Source organism: Rhinolophus sinicus, linkage group LG04 (assembly GCF_036562045.2).
Source record: "Rhinolophus sinicus isolate RSC01 linkage group LG04, ASM3656204v1, whole genome shotgun sequence".
NCBI classification, from domain to species: domain Eukaryota; kingdom Metazoa; phylum Chordata; class Mammalia; order Chiroptera; family Rhinolophidae; genus Rhinolophus; species Rhinolophus sinicus.
Window position 1 is genome coordinate 62,767,110 of NC_133754.1, and position 18,769 is coordinate 62,785,878.

The 18,769-nt window shown below is 38.4% G+C and overlaps 1 protein-coding gene across 11 annotated transcripts in view; it reads right to left on the minus strand.

Annotated features, from left to right (window-relative positions):
- Nucleotides 1–18,769, minus strand: part of UNC5D (unc-5 netrin receptor D) — a 505,816-nt gene that overhangs the window by 224,622 nt on the left and 262,425 nt on the right. For all 11 annotated transcript variants that reach the window (XM_074329674.1, XM_074329672.1, XM_074329673.1 and 8 more), the window contains exons 2-3: nucleotides 17,375–17,593; nucleotides 4,025–4,168 (exon numbers count right to left, since the gene is read on the minus strand). In XM_074329674.1, the coding sequence (XP_074185775.1) occupies nucleotides 4,025–4,168; nucleotides 17,375–17,593 (363 nt within the window). The remainder of the gene's footprint in view (nucleotides 1–4,024; nucleotides 4,169–17,374; nucleotides 17,594–18,769) is intronic.

Genomic DNA, 18,769 nt, shown 5'->3' on the forward strand with positions numbered 1-18,769 from the left:
GTGGTGTGTGTGTGTGTTTGTGTGTGTCTGTGTATACGCAATAACTTGACCATGAGAAAGAATGAAATTTACTCAGAAACACAATAGGGAAGTAATCACTGTTTCATTCAAAAGCACACACACTTTCCTATTATGGTTCTCAAAATCCCATTTAACCGAAGAAATTAACATGTCTTAGGAGCAAGAACACTCAGGGAGGGGTGAAAGGACATAAGATCTGGCTCCATGTCTGCCATCTGCTGGGTGACCTCTGGTCAAGTCACCTAACTTTCCTGAACATATCTATATCTGTAGCTGTTCTGCAGCTATATCTGTATCTATATCATCTATCTATGTATAATGATACATCCTAAATATAATTTAAACATGCAGTTTATTTGAGGCTCTCCTAAAATACCTATGCAATTACAAGAACAAGCGAACAGCTACTAACTGATGAACATGGATGAATGGGTTAAATCAACGTTTCCCAAATAATGCTTTCTAAAGGTTTTCCAGGGTCTTGCTACTCAAAGAACGGTCCACACACCAACTGGCAGGGTCAGCATCATCCCGGAACTCTCAGAAATAGAATCTCTGATCTGGACTGGACTTACTGAACCATTGTAATTAAATCATCTGCATTTTAATAAGATCCCAGTTGACCTGCATGCACATTAATTTACGAAAAACACTGTTCCTGGACAAGCATCCCAAAGTAACCTGATCATAGAATCATTGGATAACTTCATGCAAACATAGCTTCCCTGGTCTTCCCTCCAGAGTCTGATCCAACAAGTCTGGGGTGGAAACCAGAAATCTATATATTGAACTGATTCACCAGGTTGGTCCTTTTCAATAAAAATATGAATTACGTAAACTAATAAATGGCATTTATATTGTTTCTCTTTAAAACTCAAAGGCTCTCTAAGGGATGCCAGGCCAGTGAGTGTCCTGGGCTTTGCAGAGGTTAGTTAACCTGACCATGTCAAGACACTTCAGTCACTACATCCCTCAGCGGAATGTCCTAGCAGCCATGAAGCTTTTGCCCACTGTGGTTCTGAAATTGTTAAGTTTTTAATGGATCATTGGTTAAATGGAGAAAGCATCAGGCGCTCTGATGTTGAGCTACAATAATTTAATGAATAATATAAAAATGATAGTAATACTGCAAAGTTCCCTCAAGACAATTGTCATCAGATTCATAAGATACATTCATCTATCAAAATCCTTATTTAGCACATTAAGATGTCTTTAGTACTTTAAAAACCAATCTTAAAAAGAAAAAAAACATGGTGACAATTATATCCAATTTGGCTTTTCATTTATTGGGAATAAAGACTATCCTCATGTGCAATGTGTTATTTGCTGGGAATTGCTTGCAAATAGCAGCCAGAAATCTCTTATTTCACAAAACATGAAAGTTATTAAAAAAAGAAGTGTTTTTTGTTTTGCTTTTTCTACAAGCAAATCAAGAATTCCAAGCAAGGTCCTAAAGGCAGTTTTTTTCCCTCCACTTACGATGCCATTAAACACAGTTAAATTTCAATTTACATTTTAATGTACACTGGTCCCCAAGTCAGATGCAATATTTAATGACAAATCATGTCTTGACTTGCATATATAATTTTAAATAAATTAAATAATCTGTAACTTACTCCATAGGAAGAAATTAAAAATATGTTGTAAATTACTATTAGAGATTATATTGTTAATTACATAATATAGGCTTTAATGATATTCTGTTTTTTATTACTTAAAAATCCTGTCTTTATCATATTCATATGTATATATCATATACAAGAATGACAAAATTATTATTTTTTCAATTCCTGAAGAGATTTATTACCACTAAAGGATCCGATGCCTCTAAAAAGGTGCAAAGTAAAAGTGTTTTGTATTTTAAACATGCTTTGATCCTACCATGGGAGAGTTGGGTAACTAGAGCTGCCCTAGAATGGATTTTCAGAGTCCATATAACCATGATCTGCAGAAAAATTACTAAGGCACTAAAATTTTAATTCAGTTTAATTAGTTTAAGTATTAGCACTCCTACTGGTGAATGGTGTTGATGTTAGGGAGGATCAAATACTTTGTAAAATAAAAGCTAGTAATTGATAGGGGCTAATTCTGTGCCAGGTAAAGTTTTAAACACTTACAGTTATCAATACTTCTAACCCTTGCAATAATTCTATGAAGTAGGCACCCTTTCGTCATTAAAGACAATGAGACACAGAGGGATACATTGTCCACCATCACAAAAAAGTAAGTAGTGGAGCTGGAAAGGGACATCAACGGGACTCGAGTGTCTGGGTTCTTAACCACCAGGGTACATGTGTGAACCTGGAGAAAGCAGGGGCAAAGGCACATGTCAGCGAGACAGGGACGTGCAGGGCTTGGAAGGATGAAGCTCAGTGCACGGGATCAAAGTTTACACAGAATCAGTAAAGGTGGGTTTGAGCCATTTTTTGCCAAGCTTTGTAAGCGAGGGGGAAATCGCTGGAGGTTTCTAGCAGGCTTGGGAAAGGCTCGGTACAATCAGGAATTAAATGAGCATGTATGGAGGTGAGAGAGACTGGAGGCCGACAGATTAGTGTGATGTTATTTATAGTAATTCAAAGAATAGATCACTGTGGGCCTCAGAGAAGCAAAGGAAGAGGAAGAAGGGGGAAGTGACATTGAGACGGAAACTGATGTAACTGGTGTTGAAATTCCATATGCTATTTTATCTCTCATTTCTTCAGACAGAACCCGGAGGATAATCTGTTTCACCCTGACTAGTGTCAAATACCCCAGCTAGCCTGGCTAAGGCCATGGAGAGAGTTCAGAGCTGGATGAGTTAAGGGAAAGTAAAATCAAATATATTCCCTCTCTCAGCTACTTGAAAGTCATAAAGTATCTGTTAGCTAAAATTAACTAAATAACTATAGGGAAAATGTTTCCCATGGCTCTCACAGCAAGAGCACAGCTAACAAGATGACCTCTTCTCCTTAGACTACTAGGGCCCAGTCAACACCCAGGAGAGGGCCTCCTAAATTGCCAGTACAGTGAAGGTAAAATGCATATTTTGAGAGGAAGATTTCATTTCCCAAGAAACATAAATGTCTCTGCAAATAGCAATTCACTCCTATTATTAATCCCTGAACCATCGACATCTGCTATGAAGAATTCCTTGAGTCCTCAAATAAATCCCCCTTGTCCCATATTCTTTATGGCACTCTCAAAAGGCAGCATTTGAATAAAACAACAATAACCATCTCTGCTCTCCACCTCTCAATTTCTTTCTTGAGGGGCTTTTACACTCCTGAGCACACAAAGGAGGTTTTATGGGGACCCATCGGGGTGGGATAATGGAGGTGGGTGAGATGAAGACACTTTAAAGGAGGAGAAAGGAAATTTGTGTATTTCTCAATATGTTTGAGAAGATAAAAACACTGACGCTGAAATATGATAAATCTTGGACTCTCCTGAAAAGCAATTTTCTTTTTTTCCCCCCAAGTATCTCTCTTTTTTTTTTTTTTTTAAGTCCTACTGGGGTCAAACAAATGCAGTTTTAAAACCCATCTCCATGTTTTAAGATTCAGAGAGAAGAGGTTTAATAGTAGGCTATAAAAATCCCTTAATCTTTAATGTCTTATTTTTGCAGATTTGCCGGCAAGTACAGTAAACAGTCATTGCTCCATCTTTCCCCTCAATGCCCCTTGAACTTTGTCATTGATGACGAACAGCAGAATCCATTCGAATGGGTTTCTTTCTCTAGAAAACTGTTTTGCCGGGCATTGTTGACACACCTGCACTTTGACAATCTAGGCAAAATCTCTTCACCAAACTGATGTGCTGATTGTACTCCAGAGGAAATTATCAAACATTTAAAGCACAATTTTAAAAGAATAAATTCCGTGGAGGGAGAGCCAGTTCTAATTGTTTTCTGCTGTCCTTGGATCTATATTCTGCAAAAGCATCCTGGCATGTCAAAGCCCCTCTTCAACTCTACTGAAGTCCTGTGTGTGTTCCCACAGGGCAAGGTCACCCCGGATGTACTCACAGGCTATGCGCACGGAGGCCTTCCTGCTCTTGGATGTCCCCAGGTGGCTCCACGCCACACACTGGCACCAATAGTCTTCTGGGCCATGGAAGTCCTCCACCTGCTGCCTGGTGACATTGATGAACACTTCACGGACCCGCAAGCCTGATGGGAGAGAGAGCGAATCCACTGAGGCCGTTACATTTCTTAAGCAGAGAGTTAAAGCTAGCCAAACATTTTCTTGTTAATTAAACAATTCTGTTTTTAATCAAGGAGAGGTTTTAATTACTTTGACAATAATATATCACTGCTAATTAAATCCCAACAGCTGAGGAGGCTGGAAAGAACAAGTGTAAAAATATCACCCACCAATGTGGCTCCAATACAATAGAACATTTTCCACAGTATCTGGGCTTAATGCTTTTTCTTTGTCTTTCTTTGTGTAAAATATACTACGAAGATTGTAGTACCAAATGAGTTGCTGGGATTCTAAAGAGCTGGGAGGCTAAAGAGGCCTCACACACCAATCCCAGAGACATAGCCAGGGGGTTCTAAATGTACCTACCCCTGAGTATGGCAGCAGGAGAGGGTCACTCTAACAGTGTGGCTTTGAAAAAAAGGTGACATCAGATAGGCACGAGGTGGATGCACAGGCTGGGGGTCCGAAAAAGGGCCAAAGCCTCTGGACAACAAATGCTATACATACAAGTTGAACTAAGTCTTAAAGCTCTGAGAGGAGAACTCAGGGAGATCCGTAGGGGAAATGGCATGAGGAGATGAAGGAAGGAAAGACTTTTGTAGAAAGAGGGGCTAAGGAGGCATCTGTGAAATGGGATAAAGTGAAGAACTTGACTTTTTAACATTATTCTGTTATTGGTGTTGTTGTTGTTGTTATTATTATTATTATTATTATTATTAAGTACTTTGCATTCTCCTTCTAGTAGTCAGAGAATGTGCTGGTGCTTCTTACTGGGGAGTGTGAGCTTCTTCCAAACCTCTGAGCAAGGATTCTTGGCCGTTTTTCCTTTGGGAAGGTCAGTCACCTTGCATAGAGTGCCGAGAATGGAAGGGCACCCTCCTCACTGGCCATCTTAGTTAAATCATCCCAGGCAGGGCAGCAGCCTTTACAGTCAGTATGCTCTCTCCACACAGTGAACATTTGCAGAGGCTGGGCCTTATTCTGGGATAGGCAACATGGGAGAGGAAAGGCGATGTGTATTCAATTACATTTCAGTGCCTAGCATCATGGTAAGCCTTTAACCTATTCACTCATTACATTTCCACAATACACTGATGCAAATGATGCTATTGTATCCCCACTTTGCAGAGAAGGAAATTATGACTTAGAGAGACGAAGTCTTTTGTCCACAGTCACTCAAGCTGTAAATAGAAGATGTGGGGTTTGAACTTAGATCTGTCTTCCACCAAAACCGCTATGTACAGGCCACTCTCAAAAATTCAATTCTGTCCCCGAATTTTAAGTGCTTATACTTAATTATGGAAATAAGACTAACATGGAACATTTAAAGAAAAAATAAATACATAACTATGCTTTTTTGCCTTTAAGTTCAAAAGGAGTTTAAGGGACAGAATCCTCTGTATAACCTACATGAGCCAGGAACTTGTGCTAGAGGAGGTGGAACATGATGGTATCTCAGGAGGTGGTAGTATTTAAAGAACAAGAACGGAAGTGTAGGATTAGTCAGGCTAGGGAAACATTCCCTTACACCCAATCAATAACATATTATTTACAGGGCATGACGAGAGATAGCTTTATGGTCACATATATCACCGTGTACAGTTGGAGTTATACTTCCTAAGTTTGTGGGAGGTACCACATATAGAAAAACCACCTTAATGACAGTTGGTAATTCACATTTCCGCTGTTTGTGTAAGGTGAAGAAGACCACCTTTTTCCCTGTCAGAGATGGAAGAATCCAGAAAGCTGTCTCCTGTATTGACTAGGAAAGACGTCTGAGAGGTGTTTTTATTGTTGCTATTGTTGTTACAGCTTTTTTCCCCTCTTTGCACTTAAAAGTGCGAGTGGTAGGACAAGGGCAAGAGGAAGGAGGAGTTGGCAGGTGAAGAGGAAGAGACAATATCACAGAAAAGGAGGACAAACTAAGATTTAAAAAAAAAATGGCTAGGACAGCAAGCAGACTGGGGTGCAGCACCCATATTGGGGGATTAGAAAGTAAGCCTGAATAAACAAAAATAAGGAACTAGTCTCCTTAATATTGTTCTCTTTGATTTGGTGCAAATCTACTTTGAATAGTGAAAGGGAGGAGAGAGAATATCAAATCGGTGCATCTAGGTGCAAGGTGGACTAATTTTAATATGAGGGAGCTCCTTTGTTGCAGGATGGGGAGACCTATCTAGACAGAATACACCCATTTAGGAACCAGGGGTCTCACTGAAGAAGCATTCAATAAGCTTGAAAGGTCAGAAATGTGTTCAAGCTAATGGGAAACAAGTCTGTTTCTACTTTCTCCATCTTTTAAGAATATCTGCGCTATCAGCTTTCGCTCAGTTGGAAATGAAGACAAACACTATCTCAAAATGATTCAGGATTATCATGTTTAAAAAGCAGGAAGTTTCCACACTGAAACCTTAAAACTTGCTATGATTTAAGCTAGGCACCGTGACGCTTTACGGGTACCTAGGATCTGTTTTAAGGAGGTATGGCAAGATATACAGAAACAGAAATGAGAGTCACAAAGGGGAAAAAACACACACTCACAAATCCCTAGAAACGGGGGCACAGCACATCACATTAGGCCACACGGGGAAGCATCAGGATTAGTAAGGAGGCAGAAGGTAGGGGAAAATATGGGTGAGAAACTTTTTTGTGGTTTCCATGGAGAGGAACGGGAGAGGCAGGGTAAATAGGTTTAGAATTGCTTAGTTTCAGTGGGCTTGGGACATAATGATTGTCCCTAGTTGTTTGCTACCTGGTCCTGGGGTTAGGGCCAGGCAATATTGACCCAGAGTATAAGAGCTCAATAAAACAAGTGGTTGGGGATAAAATAGGCTCTAGATTGGCTGGTGTGTATACGAAAGGCATGCGTACAGGCCAATTGTTTGCTCTCTCTAGACATTAGCCACCCCTAAACAGGGCAGTCCGTCCAGGGTCAGCAAGGCCCCAAGATGTCAGCGCACCAAATATAGAAACCAGAAAACATAGTTATTACACCTGACAGACAGCAGTACACTTGCTTTGTAAAGCATAAGCAGTGGAACATGGACCCTCACCAGGAAGGTCATAACTGACTGTAACCCATTCTTGTCAGGCAGTTTTGCAACCCCTCATTCAGACTAACCACAGCTGAGAGGAAAACATTGAAGTCATAATTTTAACATTAGGATGGCTCAGTTCCAGATCATCAACAGAGGTTCACCATGAGACTGCAAAAACAAAACAAATACAGAACAACTATTTCCAAACAGTGCATTTTTCCTTCAGGTATCATCAGGCTGGAAGGCTTCCTTAACAGGCCACAAGTGACATCATCAAACCCCAAAAGTATATTATCTCTCTGGATTAGGCCTTCTTATTCTAACATAGGGTCATCAATCTTGTCAAACCAGCCCCTCTAGGATAACCATTGGAAAATCCTGAGTATTTTGTATCTATTCTATTTTTCTCTACAATAACTAGAAATAACTCTACTAAAAAAGATAAAAATATTAAAACTAGTATACTCTCTCCCTCAAATCTTTACTATAGCTCTGTCTAGTGAGGAAAAAACCTCTCTCTCTCTCTCTCTCTCTCTCTCTCTCTCTCTCTATATATATATATATATATATATATATATATATATATATATAATGTGTGTATATATATAAAATATTATATACACACATGAGAAACATCCATGGAAAACAACTCTATTTAAGAACACCTTCACCCACCCACCTCCACTGAAATTCACCCAGTAGTGTTGCAGAGATTGCCATCTACTTCTGCATCTCAAGAGATGGCAGCTAACTTGTTCATAGGAAATGCTACATGGGAGCAAAAACTCCAGGCAGATAGAAGATGGCATCTCATAAATAAGAGTAGCATTGCACCTGGTAACTTGTGTAACTCTAATAAGCATGGAAAATCCAAACCTCTAAATTGTTGTGCAAATTATAACCATCGACCTTTGTTATGGAATAGAGTCTTACAGAATATAAAAATATGACTATAGGACTGATATGCTAATAAGCTTTCTACGCTGTTGGATGGTTTAGTTGTAGATAGACTAATGTTGGCAGCAGTTGAATAATTGCTCTGCATGTACTAAACATAACAGAACAGCACAGAGCTTCATCATTTGTCAGCTTTATTTGTTTAAATGAGAAAAATGCTGACAGCCATTATTGCTGTAATCCCCTTACTTATCAGATAGAAAACACTAGTTACTCTTAGCAGGTCTAATCCTTTTGGGAGACTAAAAGTCAGAGAATTTTCAAACTAATTGAAGGTATATGCTTCACTGTTCAAAGAAGAGAAATACAGAAGACAGGAAGAAAGATACAGAAAGAGAGAAAGAATGCAAATAATTTATTTCTGGTCAAATTTTAATAAGAAGTGTTCTTAGTCTCAGTGCTAACTTGCTCTGTAGACAAATCATTCTGGAACAGTATTTAACATTCAGCACCATGCCCACTGCAGCCCAGTGCCTACTAACAGCTGTCCCCACGCCTTTTATCTACTGCTCATTATCATATTTCCACCAAGCCCATCAGCAGCCTTCTGCCCTGGCTATCGTTGTTGCCAACCAGTTATCAGACACACCTGGTGATGGGCACTTGGAGAAGAAGTCGACACAATTCTCCCGATGCTTACCACCCCTCACAGCTTTATAGTCTTCAATTGTTTGAAAGTTCTCTGTAGTAGGATGCTTGGCTTACTAAACTGAATAACTAAATTTGAGAAGGGAATTGAGAATCCCTCTTCCCCCTCCAAGATGTTTTTAATTTCCCAAACCCCATGGAAACAGTAAGAGACCAGCAAACTAGGTTGTGATGAATTGTTTCCTCATCCTACTCTCAGTAACCATTTCAGCCCACTGTTTTAACCTGCTCCTGATTTTCCACATTGTAATGTTTCATGATTGAGGATTAACCAAGTGAAGGATTATATAGCTTTCTGTAGACAAAGTTCAAAAAAACTACGCCAAAACGACTTCATAAGTAGCATAGGGCCTTGCTCAATTCTGGGAGAGAAAAATAATCAAACTCCCCATGAAAAGCAACCATCTCATACTGAAGAGCCTTCTCCAATGGACCGTCATCTTTCTAGATAGCTTAGGCCCTCTCACGCTTGGCTTTGGTTCTGAGCTAGGCTCTCCTTACTCCCCTGTCTTCTGAGAAACCAGAAAGCAACCTATTCAGAAAGCTGGAAGACGTGAATCTACCACTTACAGAAAAAAAAAAAAAAAAATGTTTTTCACTTATCTCTTACTAGTCCAGGGTTAGAGCGTAGAAAATATGCTTGAGCAATGAATACTCGTCAGGTCCCCATAATTTGAATAACATATTGTCATTAGCATTATTAATTATTATATCCTTTGTGTAATTAATTTACTTTTATTAATGCCATCACATGCATTACCTTATTCATCTTAACACCATGTTATTATTTGCATTTCTATTATTATTTTGCCATAGATCCCATACCATAGGAAATAGATCAAAGATTCCACATCATTTGTGACATACATTATTTTTAAAAAAAAAAAAGAAGAAGAAATGTATTTAGTGCCTCATGTGTGCCTGCCACTGTGCCAGGTGCTCTACGCTCAGGGAGATTACAGATGAGAGGGGGAGATATTTCAGCCTGCCCTGACAGTGTGATGTAACAATCGCTTTGATAGAAGTGCAGACTGAAACCAGATCACATGAGAGGGGCTGCTATCCTTTCCATAGTGTCAGCAAAAGCTTCTGGGGATGGGTGCCAGTCTACCTACCACTTGAAGGCCCTGTCCTCACCTAAGATTTAGCTTGTGTCAAGGCAAGGCTGTGGTAAGGACACATCAATCTGATACATATTTGAAGTTTCATAACTCTGAGACATAGGGCAGCATTTTCATGGAATCATGCCTCGTTTCTTGGGAGAGCTTAGATGTCTTCAGGCCAACAAGCTACTGAAAATAATAAATTAAATGTAGATAATTAAAAGGTAGAACTATATTTCATTTTACTGGCAGATGCTTAATTAGGGCTAAATGTCCTTTGCCACTTCATCCTAGCAACAAGATTAAAACGTATTTTGATTAAAAAAAATAGTCACACTTTGAATGTGCACTATGTCTAATGAACTCTTTAGTTTCCCCTGGATAATCGCCACTGCACGTATTCCTCAGAAGTACCACAAGTTCAGTCTTAAGTACAGAAACTAAGAATATACTCAAGCTCTCCAGTTTCTTCCGACAGAGGAAAGCGAATTAACTTGATAGTGTTGCACGATAACAGAGAGAGGAGGCATGAACAGACATGATAGGGTTATTTAGAGGACAGCACCCTGTGAATGACTCATTCAGACATCACACTCACAACTTGGTGAGAAACAGTCATGCTTTCCATCTTGGCTGCGCCAATCAATGACCTTCCATTCCTGCAGTCACTAAAATCCCCTCGTTAGAGGAGATCACACCCTGAGGTCAGGGCATATAGCATATGAGTACAACTTCTATCTCCCACTGGCTCTGAGAATAATGTGAAGACCAGTGTAAACTAGGGTCAGATGGGCACTTGTCTTATTAGGGAGACCACTTCATGGACGGTGTAGATGCCTGACCACTGTGCTGTACACCTGAAGGTGAAGCTGAATAATATGGAATGTCAACTATAATTTTATATATATATATATATGTATATATGTATATATACACACGTATATATGTATATATACACACGTATATATGTATTTGGTCACGGGATGTGGAGTACAGCATAGGGAATAAAGTCAATGGAACTGTAACAGCCATATACGATATCAGAGGGGTAGTAGACTGGGGGAGGGGGTTATCACTTTGTGAGGAATGTAGATGTCTAACTATTATATTGTTTTGTACATCTAAAACTAATACAAAAAAGAGACTCATGTAAGCTGAATGAGTGAATGACAGGCAAGGAAAATGTTACTCTGGAAAAGGCAATCATTTACCTGTTAATAATACTAGAACTTTTTTTTCTGGAATTGTAAAAGACCATAATTTTCTATTTGTGATTTTGAAGCATAGTTTTCGGCCACTTGGCCCATTAAAACATTAGCATTTTCATATTTATCATTGTGAAGGCTAACCTTAATTGAGTAGTTGCTATATACCTGGCTCTGCGCTAAGCATATTGTATATATTGGGTTCTGTAACCCTCACAATAGTTCTATGTGGTAGATAAAATTACTACTACTGTTTTAGTCTTGGAGAAACTGAGGCGAAAGGAAGCTATGTAACATTTCTACCTGAGAGAGTTTGTAAATGGAGAGTCAAATTTTAAACATGGTATCATCTAACACTAACATTCGTACTCTTAACCATTAGACTATTTTCAGTTTCTTTTAGATCCTTATAATTCCTACTTCAAATAAAGAAAACACACTTTTAAATGTTGTAAGAACAGAAAAGACTGAAAAAATCCAAACCCAATGGTCAAAAACTTAGAGTTTAGAACAAATCTCTGCTCAATATCAGGACTTGCAATTAAATTACATAAAATGGTCAGCGGCTTTCTATTTCTGAGAAGGATGGAATGAGTATATGATCTCCAGATTTTTTAGGAAAGGTTAAATTAAACACAAGAGAAAAGTCCTTCACACTCTGTCACAGGTTTATGGAAGGAATTCATGATGTTTTCCTGAAAACCTTTTAAGAGTCTGTCAGTCCTCTCTGAGAAGTGGAGTGATGAACAAGATGAAATCTGGGGCGGGCTAGGAGAATGTTTCCAGAAAAGTGCATTTTAAACCCATAAACTGTCAATGGGACACTTGAGAAATTGATTATTTCTGCGTTATGTTGTCTAAAATATGTGCTTCCCAAATGTACCTTCATGATTGTGAATCACTGAAGGCAACTTCAAATTAATTGGTTTTTGAAAGATACTATATTCAAATCCCCATCATCAGTAAAGTTCTTAGATATAAACTTTAAAGATTTAATACATTTTTATTTCTATTCTTCTGCGTCCTCTCAACACAATCCATTAACCTTTTATCCACAGAGTGACACTGGTCGTTTAAAAAGGCATTCACACACAATGAAATCCCTGAAATGATATTCTTTAAGAAGAAAAATATTAGTTTACCGAAGTTGAATCTTTTCCCATAACACATTGGAATACACATTATTTCACTCATTAGAGTTTGATATCTCCAAGGTAGAATAAGATAAGAGCCATGGAGCACTGCTAAGAGAACTTCTGTTTTTACTGAACAATAAAGAAGTCTTTAGCTTATTGATAACTCAAGCTTCTCACAGGCTACATTATCTTGATAGACAACCATAGGTTTCGCTGGTGGTGGTGGTTGTTTTTGTGTGTCTGTGTGTATCTGCCTGTTTGTTTTATTAAAGCTCTTCATTTCTGTGTTACTGATCACTCCACCCTTTTCTCAGGGGCATGATTCCTGGGTTGGGATTACCTCTCAACTCCAGATGTTAACAGAGGAAAAAACATAAGGGATAAGAGTTCCCATATTTCCAGATGAAATGAGGCAGAACAAATGAAAGGATCCCCTGCTTGTGCAGAGAACAGAAAGTGTACATTACTAAGAGGTATAGCCATGGCTGTACAAACACACTAACTCATGTCAAATAAATTGTACTTTTTTGCGGGAAAGAACTCTAGCTCTGGGTTTTTCAAGCTAAATTGCATGAAAACACACAATCCTTTTTCTTCTTATTTGAACTGTTAGATGACGGGGCCAAATTACCAGAAAGACCAAAGGCAGTTTGCAGCCTTTTAACAACTGAAAGGACTTATTGCTTCCAATTTGGAAATACAAAAGACTCTGTGTCTACTCCAAACACTCCCAGGTCTTATGCATTTCCCATTAGTTCTGTGGAAAAAAGAAAACCTATAAGTAAAAAGAATATCAAAATTCTCTGGGATTTTAGAAATGGAGAATGCACTGGCCAACGATACATAAGCAGTTACATCCAACTTCTGAAAAGAATGAGGACATTTCTCTACCTCTAGTCAAATGTGGTCCCACTCACTGTCCTTGGCTTCTCAGCGTCATTCACCCCTGCTGTACTGGCAGGAATTATTTTACAGACCCAATCAAGAGCCATTAAGTCTGTAAAGGTAGTCAAGCTCTGAGCTCAAGGTCTGCACTGAAGAACCCAAGGGAAGTAATGCATCTATTTTTCAATACCTGAGGCCATTTTGTTTCCAACTTTAATTGCACTCATGTATTGGTTTTGGGTATAATATCTCCACTCATCTTGCTCTGCTTTCCACTATTCCACTATTAATACAGAGCTTAGGAAACATAATTGCCGTGTGTGGTAGACAGCGGTTTTCATTAACTGCACAGACAAAAACTGTTTAGGGAGAGACATTTCTTTCCTATTGATTCAATCAAAATGACTTGGAAGAAAAGCTTGTGCTTATTAAATTCTTTTCAAGAAGGTAGCTGCTAAAATTTAAATTCTTTCTCAACAACATTTTTAAAAAATGGTATATAATCTTTTCAGATTTTGTCATTTATGAATTTTTGTTCTTCCCAGTTCCTTAATTTGTGATCTTTTTCCTTTTTTTTTTTCTTTTTTTTTTTGGAAGTAGAGAGGGAAGGCTTTTACATGGAAGCAGAGAATGTAATCAACATTGCTATCTGCAAGACATGGAGTTGCCTAGCAATGCTAGAGGAATTAAAAAGTGTAAGCAATAACAAAACAGAACGTTATGAAATTACAAGAGGGTACAGTGTCAAATTGGCTCACAATACTTATCAAGAGGTCTTAAAATGAGAACGGATACAGGATTTTCTAGCAGTGGTATAAAAAAAAAATAGCTGATCATTTTTCAATGTTCATCCTGTCTCTCATTTGGAGCAGTTTACCCAATGGGACTCTGCTATTTTGAGTTCATTACTGGGTAAAATCTAGGACAGAAACATCTGAAGATAAAACAGACAGCCCCACTGAGCCACTGGTATTTGAGTCCTTTCCAGAAGGATTGATTGAGTATAAGATACATAAACCTTTCATATGCTACCATTGTTCAGTCAGCTTTTGCTCATGTAGTAATGCTATTCTCTTTGCTGCCCTCTCCCAAATTTCAGTCTTCCTTTGAAATTTTCATGGCTAGCTAAGTGAGAATGGCTATTGTTGGTGACTCAGTCTTTCCCAACACATCTATCATGATCCAAACCTTGGGAGCGCAAAAGCAGAAACTTTCCTGACACCAAGATTTAACATGACCTCTTCTTTTGCCTTGCTTATGCCAAAAACTTCTTAAAAAAAAAAAAAAATCTGAACCTGGAATCCTGGAAATGTCCCTATATCTCTCGTTGTAAATCACTTTTGTCTAACAGCGCCAGAAACATGATATAGAATAAGGAATTGGCCCTTATAAAGATGACAGAAACAGTCAGGAATAAAGAAATTCCAAGGGAATAACTATAGGACTATGCACTAGGGAAACTGAAATACAGATCATGATTGAAAATGATGAGTCATGTGCTAAAATCCATCCTTTTGTCAGTAAAGGGATTTGTCAGTATTTTGATTGAGAACATAGGAATCTGGATGTAAAGGTGGCTTATAGTGTCAAGGAAATAAATCTGAAGTGGAAATTAGGAGATACAGGTTCTAGAAATAGCTATGCCATGAACTAGTTGTATTTTTTGGAACTTAACCTTTTTAATGCATAATACAGGGCTGACAGGTTATCACTAAGATCCTTTCCAGCTCTCACATTTAGATTCCAGAATTCTAAACATACTTTTGGTCTGCGGAACAACATCTCTAAAGCAAGAATATTTTTATTTCTTCCTCATACTAGTTCCATACTGGAATAAACAGGGAATTGTGAGAAGGCTTAGGTGTTTCTCTACCTTTTGAAATTACGTATTTATACAGCAATCCCAAATTAGTTCATAACTGTATAATGTTTAACACTGTTTACATATATGTAGCTTTTTGCCTTCTTTATTGATTCCTAGGCAGAGACAGAGTATTACCTGAAGCTGTTTTTGAAATAATTTTCTTCTTTTGCTATGGAACAAGAATATTCTGCTTTCTTCTTTGTTGGCTATTGATATTCCTCTCCCTGACTCCTAAGGAGATATGTCTCTAGATCAATCTCCTTTTCATATTACCCATTCTCTTTTTGACAACTCCTCCATCTCCATGGCTTCATTCTTTATTGATGATTAGCAAATCTACTTTCCTATCTCTGAACTCTACCAAGTTCTGAATCTACATCTCTTCATTATATCCCATAAGTATTTTAAATTCAGCTTGTCCAAATGATGACCTCAGACTTTTCTCCTTGCTAATGTAATTAATTATATTAATTGGATTACCCTTCTGCTTCTGTTAAGAGACTAATTTTTATTCCTCCATCTTCTTTATTCATTTATTCAGTCAGCTATTAAGTCTGATTTGTTAAAGTGCTTCTCACACCAGACATCTAGTTCTTATTTCTAAGGCCAACTCTCTAGAAGCAGGCCCTACTTTCTCTCAACTAAATTATCCGAGTCTCCTAACTTCCCCATCCTTATTTCTCCATACCATTCCTAACATTGTGCCAGAGGTACCCTTTGAAGCAGAGCTCCAGCCATTGCATTCCCATAGGTCAATATAATCAGTCCCCACCAATAATAAAATAGCTATAAAATTAAGAACTCCTCACTCTGCTATTTGAAGACTTTCACGCCATTGATTCGACTGCTTTCCAGCTATCAGCTACTACTCTCCTACATACATTTTATATTTCAAGCAAACCAAATTTCTTGTTGAACATACATAAACCACACTTTCTTTCATTTGCTGATATTGCGCTGAAGACCACTGAGACCCCTCTCTTCCCACTTATTATAGCATCAATTATGCCTATTTGAATTCAACGTCCCTTTGAAATGCTGTTGCTTCCACACCTTTCCTGAATAGTCCTAGTTAGATGTGATCTTTTTTTCCGAGATGTGATCTTTTTTCTTTAAATCATCCATAGCGCTATCTACCTCTCTTCAGACATTTATCATAACTTCATTTGTCCTGCACTTATGGGTATATTGGTATTACACCCATTAGTTGGTGTAAAGCCCTATAAATCAGCGTTTGCATCTTATCCTTCTTTGAATGCTCTGAATGGCCTAGCTTAGTGTGTTGAATAGCACTGGCATACAGTTAATAAATTATGCTGAACTGAAACTTTCTGATTATACTCAGGCTTTGTGACTTATTCAAAATCTGTTATCTAGTGACTGAATTGGGTCTAATAAAATCAATAACCTAGGGTGAGACCAGATTGGATTCTGGATGAGACTAAATTTTCAGGTAGTCTGAGGAGCCAAAGTTCAAAAGCATGTACTGTTTCTATTATACACTAAAATATAAATGTTACAAATTTTGGAAGTTTTGAGTGAAATGATTTGCTGAGATCCAGGACAAGCCCATAGTTTACTTAATCTCTTTGAGGCTCAGTTTCCTTATCTTATAAGAAAGCAATTATAGCATTATTTAACCCAGAAGATTATTCAAAGACAGTAAGAAAATCTCTGTCAAAAGCTTAGCTAAGGCCTGGGCCATAGCAAGTGCTCAATAAACATTAGCTAGTATGATCATTATTATCATCATCACTCATCAGCCAAAATAGCCAAACAAATAAAGACAAGATGGTCCTGGATTTTTGTCATACTGGAGAGTCTATTCAAGTTTGGTAATCTAATGTGGGCTCTTTCATTGCACAGTAATCTAAAGAAATTAAGGAAGACTCAGAAATCACCGACCGTGGAAAATGAAGTACACTAGAATAATATCTAGGAGGAAAGATTAAAGAAACTGAAATTATGCTGCTTAAAAAGGCATTTATTTGTTGGAAGACTTGTCTTCAAAGTATTTAGAATTCAAAAAAAAATGAAAACGGGCTTCCTGGCTTTATTTCCAGTGAGAATGTTAACTTTCATGCAAAATTAGTTGTTAAAGTTAGCAAGGGCAGGAAAAACAAATGCCCCTGGACCATACTGGAGTAGACAAAGAAGCTGTGCAGTCATTTAAACATACAATTGCATCTTATATTCCTGGGATGATGTCATATACAATTGCAACTTATTCAAACGAGGCAATGGTGGGTGGCTTACACAGTGTTTTCCCCAGCCAGAGAACAATGTGAGACTCTGTGGAGCTAATGTGGATTCTCCTGATTCCTTCACATTCTTACCTGAACTCTCATCCAGACTCTCTTCAGAGACATGCTCATTTTGATGAACCCACTCGCCATTGCATTTGAAGAATATCTGCATGGCTGGTCTTGCTTTGCACCTCAGGGCAATGGGGTTACTCTTGATGATATAAGCGTCGTCTGGCTCCTCTATGAAATGAGGCAGTGTCCCAGGAGCTGATGGGATGGATTCAGGGAGGGCTTCACCATTGTCGGTTCCTGTGAAATTCAAGAGGATGTCAGAACACAGCCTATGCTGGTGGCACATACATCAGGACACAAAGCACAGCCTGCACCAGCTCTAAGAATCTTTGCCAGAAAACTTTGCATCATATTAATACAGCAAGCCCTGTGCAGAGGAATTCTCTTTTAGACGCTGAACTAGTGGGATATGGTACCTTTACCCATAATGTTTTCAATGGTAAGGGACATCTGAAAATAATGAATAGGAGACCCCCTCACACTACAGTTTTGAGTTTACATGTCTTTGCTGAAAAAAATTGAGATAAATATCTATGTAGAGAGAGGCTGACTCTTAAGGTTCAGTTTGGTGAGCGGTTACCACAAGATGTTCTCTCATAAATGAATGTGAATAATGGTGATGTTGGTAGAGGATGTTCAGTCATAAGAAATGTCCAAAATATTTCAAATTGTCCATTTTCTTTACCTATGAAACTTTTGGAGATTGTCTACCTTAGGTAGGGTTTCTTCCCAAAATTTACCAACTTAACTAAACCCTGTAAAAGAAACACACATTTGGTCTGCTTGTCTTAGGCCGTCATTCTCTGCCTACAGCACTGTACCCCACATACTATGACTCTCACTTGTAAGGCTAAGAAATAAAACAAATCACTAATATAGCCATGCACTTTTAGTTTAGTGCACCTATAATTACATTTGTTCAAAGGGAGAAATAGATCTGATTCGCCCCTACATTGAGAGGACTGATGAGTGAAGGGAAGCAATATGAAAAGGGAAAAACAATAGCCCAGACTTTGCTTCATTGTCTCCTCACTACATCTGGCAAGGAATTAAGTCTAAGGAAGCTACTGCAATGTCAAGGGAAGAAAGAAGTGACTGATGAGCAATGTGGATCAAGAGGAACAATACCATGTGCCTTTCAATGTCCATTCCCGAGAACAAACGAAGAACGCAAGGATTTGAATACTAAGATTAACTGTGCCCCGGAGAGGTCTATTGCCATTCAAAGCAAACTAGCCTTAGGACAAAGCTGGGGAAAGAAACCTAGTGAAACCACTGGAAGAACAACCCAGTTCATCAAGAGAGAGCCTAGGAGACGGGGCACACCCTGTGACCTTATCTGGCTTTTTGTATGTTATCAGTGTAATTCTGAACAAACAGAGCCTCTTATTATTCACACTGAAGTCAACAACT